Source organism: Alligator mississippiensis, chromosome 10 (genome assembly GCF_030867095.1).
Source record: "Alligator mississippiensis isolate rAllMis1 chromosome 10, rAllMis1, whole genome shotgun sequence".
NCBI classification, from domain to species: Eukaryota; Metazoa; Chordata; order Crocodylia; family Alligatoridae; genus Alligator; species Alligator mississippiensis.
The window spans coordinates 15,559,402-15,571,258 of record NC_081833.1 but is presented as its reverse complement, the minus strand read 5'-3'; the positions used below and the strand labels follow the sequence as shown (position 1 = coordinate 15,571,258).

Below are 11,857 nucleotides of genomic sequence, written 5' to 3'. Positions count from 1 at the left end.
GCAATTATTTGGGCCCAGGGGCCACATAGACAGTGCTAGGGAGCTGCCACAGGTCAGTCAGCACCCCCTCCCCCAGTAGCCCGGAGCCTGTGGCTCCTTCCCACCACCACCAGCACACTACCCCAGCCTGCCCTGCACCTGCTCTGGACTTGCCCCCTGCCAGAGTGGACCAGCTGGAACCTGCATGCACAGCCCTGTCCCCAGCCTGCCCCGTGCCTGCTCTGGCTCGCCCACCCATGCTGAGCAGCAGCAGAGGCCAGGCAGAAGCTGCTGGTCAGAGCAGGGGAAAAGCGGCCCCTCCATCTCACCACTGCTGGGCCCTTCTTGCTGCTGCTGCTGCCCAGAGCCCATGCCCAGGCTGCCCCGAGGCTCCACTCTGCCTCTGTCACTGTTGCCTCCAGGCCATCCAGCAGGACAGCAGTAGCGGTGCAGAGTTGCTGCAGGGCAGCCCGGATGCAGGGTCCAGGAAGCTGCAGCAAGAAGGGCCTGGCAGCAGTGAAGGGGAGGGGCTGCTTTTCCCCCCACACTGAGCAACAGCTTCTGTCTGGTTGCTGCCACTGCTCAGCATAGGCTGGCCAGTCTGGAGCAGGCGCAGGGCAGGCTGGGGAGCAGGGCAGGCCGGGCCAGGGGTGGGGCTGTGCACATGGGGTCTGGCTGGTCCACTCCGCCAGGCCAAGCCTGGAGTGGGCGCAGTGAGGGCTGGGGTTGAGGCTGTGCACATGGGTTCCTGCCAGTACCACAGGGCTGGGGCCAGTGATGACAGCAGCAAGGAGCCATTGCCACCTGGGCTGCCTAGAAAGGCAGTCCAGCTATGGTGCTGCCTCAGCCCTGCTGCACGCCCAGGGGTGGCAAGACATGCCACAGGCTAGACAGTGCTTGGACCAGGTGAGACTCAGGGACCCACCACAGGCTGGACAAAGTCCTTCAAGGGCTGGATGCAGCCCACAGGCTGCATTTTGCCCACCCCTGGTTTATGTGCACAGGGATTGAAAGTTGGCTGCAGATGCAGCATCTCTAATACTTAACAGAGTCAGCTCAGCTGTAAAAAACACAGAATCCTCTTGAGTTCTTATCCCTGCACTACATGAATAAAATTCTATGCTCTCATTCACACAGATAGAGCTCCAATCACCTCAAATGAGGTTGTAAATCAGCAGGGTTGCACTGGTATAACTGAGGGCAGAATTTAGCTCATGGGGTTAAGTCTTAGTGTCCCAAACACATTTTTATCTTGGAAAACATCCACCCACCTGGAGACCAAACATGAAATGTTTCAGGAAGTTATGAGTGATGGAAACAGGTTTATAATGGATGCAGAAAGCATTGAGCAAGTGTTTACTTCCAGTGACCAATATAATAAAACTTATAATAACATATATGTTGTCTGTAACCTCACCATTTTAGGAAATCTTGAAAAGAATGAGTTTTAATGCACCAAATGTCCATAGGGATCATTGACCATTTGTTGATCAGCAATGGGTTCATTAAATCAATGGACTTCATTATCTCATTAAGTCAGAGGCAGGTTTGTAATCAGAGTGATGACATGTTTAAGTTTCTTGTACTCTGGCCTCCACAACCCCCTACAGCTTATTAGAAAAACTAATCAGATTGAATTTTCCACCATGCTGTTTATTGTAGCCCTAATGGAAGACAATCACTTTAAAATTATACACTCAGAAGGTAATTTCTATAAACCATAAGCCATTGAATGATTCTCCCTGGAATACATCTCTCTCTTTTTTCCTTGCGATAAGATAGATAAATAAATGTTTTTGGCACAATTTTAAGGCTATTTTTGCAATAAAAAATGTAACAAAATGCTACTAAAGGCACACATGCTTGGCATCACATACAACTGTAGTCTGATACAAGAACAGGAATGCATGTTGGCTTTAATTTAAAAGTAAGATGTATTTTCTACTTTATGATTTGATTATCCAAAATTATTAAAACCTATTTTTTGCACCACCATGCTGGAATGCAAACCACTGTTAATAAAGATGCAGATAAAACTTTCTGAATTTCACAACCCAAATTAGTCGTCATAAATCAAGAATTTTCTGAACTAGCTTGGTAGTATGATCTTAAAGAAAAATGTGGCAAAATATAATGAAATGTTAATTTCAAACAAGGTTGACTTAAATACTAGGGAAAGCCAGAGGTGTACGCATACCATCTAATAAGAACAAGCAGTAAAGAATCCAGCGAATAGATAAAAAACATGAAGTAATGATGATCTAGCACCTGCAGAGCTCCTAGCACCCATCTTTTACTTATACACTCATCTCCACAGATGTTAAATATGTCCATGGAGGGGACTTTTCTAGAAAAGTCTCACAAGAAGCTGCCTCACTCACACAATCGTACTAAGTTGAAATGGGGAAGCCAGTAAATCTCTCCGTCCTTCTAAACATCACAGTCTGTACTGATATTTGAATTTGAAATCTGGTTCCTTTTTCAGAGCAGTAGCTGAATTGCAGACCCAGCAGGGACAATCTGAGGTTGAACTGGACACTCCTCTATTCCTTCCAATTCATAATAGGTTCTTCCAAAATAGGGTTGAGATATATTGCTGAGCACTAGGGAGAATGAACATGTTGCATCTATTCTGTTGACAGAGGACTCTACTATATGCCTGAAAATCTAGTAGCTTTCATAAACCCTACATTCACAGAAGTGGGAATAAAAAAAAAAAAGTTAGCTTACTTTTCTCCCTCTGTCCAATGAAGGGTAGTTTGCATAGCTAAAAGGGTAGATTTTCCACAATTTATTCCCAGAGGATTAGGATAGGGCACATATCGTCGCCATGGATTCTTGTAAGACTTCAGGAATATCGACTTGAACATGCCAATTGTTTCGGTATGGAGATACATGCGCTCTTCATCACGTTGGGCATTTCTACCACCAAGGCCAGACACTTGATGAACATACCCAGTGCGGAACAGATCAAAGGGTAAAACTTCCCTTGCTGTGACTGCTTTCTGAACAAGAGTAGAAATACTTTTGGTGAGCTTCACTGATACAAAAATATGCATTTTTAGTTAAGGAGCCCCAAACCAATCTTGCAGAAAGAGAGTAAGGATGACAGGAACTAAAGTCTATATGGGATTTAAACTTTCTCCATCATGTGCACCACTACTTCATAGTCAGAAGGCTATAGGAAAGTAGGTCTGGAAAGGACCTCTGGAAGTCATCTAGTCCAGTCCCCTGCTCAAGGGAAGGATCATCCCCGACTAAACCAGCACAGCCAAGTGTCTGTCCAACCTACTCTTCAAATTTCCAGGAATAGCAATTCCACAACTTCTCTAGGTAACCTGTTCCAATGCTTGACCACCCTCAGGCCCCCTCTACACCTTACAGGCACTGCCCAATTAACTGGTACAGCTACATGTGCAAAATAACTTATCACACAATAAAAAGCTCCAACCAGCTAAAAAGCTAGACCTCAAAAATGTGTACCAATTTTATAGCTGGTTGCTTTTGAGCTTTTTTGAGCTTTAATTAGCATGTGTACCAGGGTCTCCCCTGCTGCTGGGAGCCTGGTCAGCAATCCCCCTGCCCCAAAGGTATGGGAAACCCCCAGGGCTGGAAGATCACATTGATTCTCTGGTCCCAGGGGTTTCCTACACGCCTGAGATAGGGAGACTGCCCCTGTGGCGATTCTCAGCCCGAGGTTTCCCTGCACTCCAGGGTGGAGAGATCGCCCCTGCCACAATCCTCTAGCCTCAGGCTCCCAGTGCATTGGCAATAAGACACAGTAGGATCTAATGCGCCATCCCACAATTGTCTCCTGCCATGCACAGGTGGCATGGTAGGAGGCACAATTGTGTGACTCATTCATTAAATCCCATCATGCCTTTACCTGCATGTGTAGAGGGGGTCTCTTGTTCAGAAAGTTCCTCCTGCTCTCCAACCTAAATTACATGTGCTGCAGCTTGAGGCCATTGCTGCTGTCCCGTGGCCACAAAGAAAGTATATCTCCATCCTCTCTATAACCACCCTTCAGGTATTTGAAAACTTATCACATCCCCCTTCAGTCTTCTCTGTTTCAGATTTAAAAACTCAGTTTTTTCAGCCTCTGCTGCCCACGCCCCAAATATTGTTGTCACTCTGCACTGGACTCTCTCCAACCTGTCCATATTTTTCTTGAAGTGTGGGGCTTGAAACAAGACAAATCATTCCAGGTGAGGCCTCACAAGTGCTGAATAGAATGGAAGAATCACTTTTCTTTATTTCAAGTAACACTCCTGTTAATACAATCCAGTATGCTTTTGGCTTTTTACCAACAAGAGTGCACTGTTGGCTCATATTCAACTTATGGTCTACTACAACCCCCAGGTCCTTTTCTGTATTACTGCAACCTATTCATTCCTCGCTCTGCATTCATGCATGCAATTATTCTGTCCCAAGTACAGCCTTATATTTGTCCCTGTTAAATCTCATCTATTTGAATGCAGACCATTTTTAGGTCTATCTAGATCTTTTTGCTCTCTTTTGAAATAAGGAAATACCTCAAGCAAACTCTTCCCCTCTATATTATTTTACCACTTTTCTTGGCTCTTGATGAAAATAATCTCTAAGACAGTGGGGGCCAACCTCTTCTGCAGGTGTGCCATGAATTAGCCCCACACCTCTCCGAGAACCACTCGAATCACTCTGCTTTCTACTTTGTGCTCCCTGTCCAAACCATTCCTGTTTTCTGCATCCTGCTCTATGCTCTGTGATTGATCTCCTGTTCTGCCTTCTGCTTCTTGCCCTTTCTGCTGTTGTGCTTCCTGCCCCTTTCCTCATCTGCCATGTGCCACATGCAGAGGCAGCCTGTGCACAAGGTGACTACCACTGGTCCAAGGTGACAAAATAGTCGGGTGCCTCATTCAGTCTCTAACTACCCCTGAATTTGAAAATAAATAATCTGCAACAGTTGTAACCTAATCACACCAAATCAAAGTACCATTTTCATTATTCTAGTCAAGAATGCAAAACGTAAAACAGAAAATTAATTTTGATGTTATTTTAAAAATAATCTGAAAAAAGTCCTATTTAACCTGACTTCATCCTTTAGGGAACATTGCCATATAATGTAGCCTGATTCATTGGGCTGTGCTGCCATCTTGTGGTAGTTTGTATACACGAAACCTTTCAACAAGCCTGCAAATCCCTTGCGTGTCAGAGAGGCTGATGCATCATTAGACACAGAACGAAATGGGAAAGCCAAACAAGCAATACCAGGACACTTTCATCACATGTTTCAAGTCCACATAGAGGCAAATACTGAAAAAATAACTATGAAATAACAAATAGGTTTTATTACAATCCAATTTGCAAGTTATAATATTTTCTCCTTTAATATTCAAAAAGGAAAAACTAAACAATTTATTCTCTTATGACAAAGTGAAATACGCAGAGAAATTAACCCTGCTTTTAAAAAAAAATAGCACATATGCCATTTGTCTAAAAAATTAATCATCTTAACACAATGAACCCTTCTCCTAAGGAATTATCTGTAAACTCTCCTTTAAAAATCATCTATACATGCAGCTTTGATCCCCATAGCCAAGTTCACTCTTCACAAGTTCTTCAGTGAGCAAGTGAATTATAAATAACAAAACAAGTATTTAGATATGTAAAAAAACCACAATAAACTAACAAGTAAAATAGCTTAATATTTCAAGTTAGTAAATGAACATGTAAACTAAGTAAGCTTTAAGAGTCAGAAAACTTCAGCTCAGGTTTTAATATAAACTGCACAAAAGTTGGTTATGATCCTGGATGTAATTCTGTGCAGGTGAGCACCTGAGCATCTCTACTGAGTCACTTGCAGGACTGGGGACTTTAACATTAACCCGAAAGAATCTTTCTTAATAAAACCTACCCTTCAAGTGACTATTCCCTGAGCAAACACAGCCCTTACAGTATGCAAATCTTAACTCCTTTTAGTACAAAAAGGGCCTGAATGTGGCATGAATGCCCTTGCAGAGCATCCCTTATGCTATCCTAATCACAAATTCCCATTTAAAGGACATGTGCTTATGTTAGTAAGTGCTGAGGCATTTGTCAAAAAGAATGGCTGAATTTTGACTACCCAGCACACAGTTCGAATCAGTACATGAAGTATCCACTCATTTTTCCACACACATCTTCCCCTGAAAAGATATACAACAAAAAAATTATGGCCAAAGTTTTAAAATTGAAATGAAATTCACTTCTCATGTCTGCTAGGTATTTCTTCTGCCATATTAAAAATAATGATTCTATATGATATATTTTCATGGAAAACTTTTAATACTAGACTTCACTAATAATGCGTTTTTCATCTACAGTTAGGTGCGTCCTTTTTCTTTGTATTACTAGATTCTTCTTCTCTTCCTCCTATTTCTTGAAGCGTCTTTCAAACAACACCTGACTTTCACTCCTCCTCCAAAGACACAATTTTCAGGAATTCAGAAGGGATAAGGCCTCTCTGTCCATTTAACTCCCCATAGTAGAATCCACTATCATCTACAGATCCAAATACTGTGATAATATCTCCAGCACTAAATGTTAGTTCACTTTCCACATCCACATTTATTGAGCTCTCCCTCGGGTTGTAGTCAAAGACAGCCACCATTGTTTTAGAAGCAGGCTGCTCAACCTTGCTATCTCGCTGGACACATTCCGAGTGAGACTTGTCATTCCTATCTTGTATACCCAGCTTTACTAAATTCATCCTGGAATCCATACCAGGTACAGAATTCTGTTTTAACAACTGCTGTTTCATTTCAATACTGTCCATCTCCACCTCAGACACCATATTACATGGAATGTATCCAACCTTTCCTTCAATTTCACCTTGGTAGAAACCATCGACATCTTTATCACCAATCACTTTTACAACCTGCCCCTTTTTAAATGGGAGTTCCTCTTCAGCTGCATCAAGATTAGGTGACATAGATGCAGGATCATAGTCAAAAAGGGCCAGAAACATCCTTATTGAGCCATCACTAACCATCTCCTTCAAGTCTGAGCTTTTCAGAATATCTGTTCTGGAAAATGAAGATGTCACTGCTTGGCTTGTGCTCAAAGCCTTATTCGTTTTTTTTATTTGAGACCACTGTGTAGGAAACTCTGGAGACTCCTTTAGACTGGAATCTTTACCAGCAATCTTTATTCTGTTATCTTCCTCCCCATCTAAATCTAGCTCCTCTTCTTCCTCTTTCAAAGTACGTAAAAGAACAGAACTACGGTTGTGTTCACCAGAAGGATTAAGTTTCCAGTTCCCTGTTCCTGGTGTTTGGTCTTTCTTCGTTTCACCAACAGACACCCCTAGGATTAATACTTCGTCAGGTTTCTTCTCTGAGGAGACATCTAGAATCTCCTGAACATTTAAGGTATTTATTTCTATGTCTCTATTATACTCTTCCTGCAATTCAACTTGGCTAGAGCACAGCTGAGGAACAGAATTCAACCAATTCCTGTCATATCTCTCAATGTGTCTCTGAATGGCTGAATCTTTCACAGGCTTGTCCTCAGAGTTCACATAATGGGTCGTCATGGACATTTTGATGTTGCTGGCATCTGCCTGATTTAACACATCATTTTGGGTTAAAAAGAGGTGTTCGGTTCTCTTTCTCTGAATGTCTTTTGGAGTCCTAGCACTGGCTGATTCTTCACACCATCTGGCAGGAAAGGCAAGGCTCGAAGACTGTACACTGACTGATGTCGGTTGATGTGCCACACATTTATCATCATATTCATTTCTCAGAATGTGTGACATTGATGACATGGCAAGCTCAGGCATCAAGGAAGAACTGTGGGAAGTGAACAATTGCTGTGGGGAGACGTTTGCTGGCAGGGAAGTAAGTGAATCTCTGCAGTTAGAGGTGAAGCAAACTGTACGTTTCTTATCTTTACTGGCCAAATCCAACTGTGAAGACAGGGAAGATGTGCTATGTGTCAGAGGATTTTTTACACGCTGAGAGTCTACGAATTCCCCACAGGGATGTTCAGGGGTCAGGCTGGTAGGCACAGACTTTGAACATTCCCTCCTCTTTCCTATCAATAATGCCGAGGGTATCAGAGCTGGCACAGAATCCACTGACTCTCCATAAGGAGACAATGTTCTCACAGAAACCTTCTGAGACACTTGGAAGATCTCTAACTGCGACAGTTCTACTAGGACACTCCCAGTTATTGGAGACATAACTTCTGTTACTCTTTGACCATTCACATACACAGCATAACCTGTGACTCGTACCCCATTGGATGATCCTGCTGTATCTATTGTCACAGGCAGCCAACTGATAACTAGATTGTCTGCTGAGGGACCAGGCTCTACCTGAACATCAAGTGGAGCATCAGGTAATCCTGTTGATGGAGTAACAAACTCAATTGTTGCCGATTTCTGCATCCATTTCTCCAGGGATAGATTGCATGTCATCTTCTGAGGTTGTGCATCCACTTGTACAGTGTACTGAGTGTTGGGTTGTAGGTTTTGGAAAGTGTACCAATAAATCCCAGCCTTGGTAACATCATACTTTTTCTCATTAAGGTAAACCACGTGAGTATAATTGCTGCTGCTTGGTAACCACATGACCTCTGCTGAAGTAGCGGTGATGCTCCTTATTTTCAGAAGTTCTGGTGCTTTATGAAAATCTTTCCCTATAAGGAAAGTACACTGCATCTTATCTGAATTTCCCTTTTCCATTACACTTTGAACAGAAATCCGATAGGTCTTAGCATTTAAATCCAGATTCTCAATCACTACTTCAGTCCAGCAGCCAAACCTTACATTTTGGTATAGCACTTTATCTACATAAACGTTATAGCTCTGCACATCCCCCCAGCCAGCTGGCAAAAATGGTGGCTCCCAACCTATAATAATGCTTCTTGCTAATTGCTTGATTAGGGTCAGGTTTCTTGGATAAGGCACTTTGACATAATCACTAGGCATCTCAGTGTCTCCTTCTAGTCTATTAGTTAACATACTGATACTTATTTTTTTATCAAGACCATTACTCTTTTCTCCACTGCTAACACTTCTGCTCAGGAAACTCGTTTCATGATATGACACATGTGACAGGTCATCTAGCTCTGGAGGCACAGAGGCCATCAGGTCATCATCTGAAACTTCATCTACCAAATTAGAGGGGACCAACCCTCTTCTGCCATCCATCAGCTCTCCTTTAAAAAAGCCATCCTCATCCATATCTCCAAAACTGTAAACATATCCTCCAGCTGTCAATGGAAGCTCTGCTTCAGGGTTCTTGTTAGGACCTTCAAAAGGGTCATAGCTATATCGAGCTAAGAAGACTCGAAGTTTTGCGGAACCTTGTCTCTGTGCTTCTACAGTAAGGGAAAATGCATTTGTCTCCAAATCTTCTATTTCATTTGCAGTATCTTCCTCTGGGGAAGGGCAGGAGTTGGGACTACTCTGCCCTGATTCTGACTTTGAGAAGTCTGTCTGGGACTCCTGTTCTTTGACTTGACTTTTAGATCCAGAAAAAGAATCTTCTGCAGAGATCTGTGCTGTGGAAAAACATATAGTGCATGGCAACTTTGAAGTCACATCAGGTTTTTTTACATGGAACTGTTCAAGTTTCTGAGACAGAAGATTAAATTGTTCAGTTTTACTGTGATACTGCTTCTTATTCAGGGCTTCTTTTAACTGCATTTCCAACTCATTACATTTTTTCTGTTTCTTCTCTATTTCTTGCTCAAGATTTTCACATTGCTGGTATTTTTTACCCAGCTCTATTTCCAAATGCTCTATCTGCTCTTTGCTGTATGGGTCGGTCTTTAAAGGCGTGTTTTCATGTTTCTCGGACATATTTCCCAATGGTAATACTACTGTCTCTATGCCCTTCCCCAAAGCAACTGATCCTGTTGGTGTCTCCTTTGGAAAACATGAGCCATCTAAACTGGCATCCATGTTTGGTACGCATGCTTCCTGAATTGGGCACACAGCAGTAGTGGAAGAACTGTCTGAACCAAGTTGGGAGCGCTGCAGAGGCTCTTTCAGGTTCCTCAACGTTATTTGTCTCTGTAACCATAACACTTCTTTTTGAGTCTCTCGCAACAAGTGATCAAAGTCACTGAAACTGAGCTCGCATGAGCCATCGTTGCCTGTAGCCAGTTTGGCCCGCAGCTCCCAACACTCCTTCTGCAGGACTTCTATCTGCTTATCCTTGGCCAGAAGGGTACTAGCTTGTTCACTCAGATCTTTGAACCTCTGCTGAGCAAACGCTTTCTTGCACAGTTCCACATCCGAATCGTCAATGGGTAGTAATACTGGGGCACCGACTACCTGGAGGTCGGGCTCTCGGAGTTTCCTGGCTTTTTCCTCCAGTCTTTTCGCAATGGTGGCCAGCTCAGCATTCTTCCTCTTGAGCCGCTTCACTTTCTCTTGCATCTCGGGAACGCTGCTTCTCCTCAGAAGGCAATTCTCCTCCTTTAGGGCCGTGCATCTCTGCTCCAGGTGCTCCAGGGCACTCAGCAGGTCTGAGTTCTGCTTCACCAGGTGTTCGTACCCGCCGCCGGAGAGCCAGTCCTGCTGCTGCCCCACTACCTGGGCACCCTCTCGCCCTGCGGATGCCCACCCAGCCACCTTCCCTTCCGGCGGGGAGTCCGAGCACTCCAGAGCCAGGCTGTCGCCCCTGGGCTCCAGGGGCAGCTCCCTCGTGGCCGTTTCCTCCTGGCGGCAGGCGTCTTCCTCGCGGGCAGGTGGGGGGCTGCCCTCCAGCAGGGCGGGCTGGGCCTCCTCCAGCGGCGACAGGCTGCTGTCCAGGGAGCAGGCCTCACCCGCCGGGGAGCAGGCTGCCATGAGGCTCTGCAGGGGCCCGTCCTGGTGCCTCCTGCCCTGCAGGCGGTGCGCGGCCCGGGGCAGGGGGCTGGGCGGCTGCTCGGCCTCGAAGCGCTCCAGGATGTACTTGAGGAAGAGGCTGCGCTCCAGCTCCAGCTCGGCACGCAGGTGGCGGATGCGGGCGGCCTGCTCGCCGTCTGTCTCCCAGCGCAGCCGGCCCAGCACCTCCTGCAGGCGGGCGCGGCTCTCGCCCCGCGCGCGGCCCACCAGCTCCTCGGCCAGCTGGCGCTGCAGGTCGCGGGCCTGGCGCACGGCGGCGTCGCGCTCGCGCTGCAGCAGCTCCTGCGCCTCGCGCAGCTCCGCCTCCTTCCAGCGCAGCAGCTGCCGGATCTCGGCCTCGCGCTGCCGCCGCTCCCGCTCGCGCAGCTGGTGCAGCTCCCGCGCACGCTGCTGCTCCCACTTGGAGCGGAGCTGGTCGGCCAGGAGCTGCCGCTCGCGCTCCGCCGCCTCGCGCAGCTCCCGCGCCTCGGCGGCGAAGCGGCGCCTCAGCTCCTGCGACCGCAGCCGCTCGCCCTCCAGCTCGGCCCGCAGCGCCTCCAGCTCGCGTTTCGGCTCGTCCGGCGGCGCGGCCGGCGGCGGCGGGGGCTTGCGGGGCGACGCGCGGCTCCCCCCGCCCGGGCTGCCCCGCCTCATGGCGGCGGGCGGGCGCGGCCGTTAACCGCCGCTCCACTGCCGTTACAGCCCGCGCTGATTGGCGCCTTCCGGCCGCGGGAAGCCCCGGCCCCACCCCCTCGCCTGGCGGCCACGTGCTGGGGCGGCCGGGCCAACAGGGCTGCTGCTGGGCGGAGCACACGGGCAGGCAACGAATAAAAGAAAAAAACCAACGTTTTCCAATTTGGCTTTAAGCACAGAGCCAGACTCCAGTCCTACTGGCAGCCAAATCCCCCTGGAAAGGAGGCACGTGGCACAAGCTGCTCCAAGGCCCCCAGAGAAGGGAAGCACATTGGCGACACGTAGCTGGTGCACACAAGTACACGTGCACCCCTGAGTGCGGCAGTGCACCCCCTGTGGAAAGGT

General features: G+C 46.7%; 1 protein-coding gene across 1 annotated transcript; it reads right to left on the bottom strand.

Moving 5' to 3' along the window:
- Positions 1–5,287: 5,287 nt before the first annotated feature.
- LOC102564296 (peripheral-type benzodiazepine receptor-associated protein 1) lies at positions 5,288–11,473 on the bottom strand. Its single transcript, XM_014598845.3, has one exon. It carries the CDS (start codon positions 11,471–11,473, stop codon positions 6,410–6,412), a length of 5,064 nt encoding a protein of 1,687 aa, XP_014454331.2. The 3' UTR covers positions 5,288–6,409.
- Positions 11,474–11,857: the final 384 nt, after the last annotated feature.

Bases quoted from the DNA above. Each gene is read 5' to 3' on its own strand.
- LOC102564296 (XM_014598845.3), bottom strand. From the start codon at position 11,473: ATGAGGCGGGGCAGCCCGGGCGGGGGGAGCCGCGCGTCGCCCCGCAAG.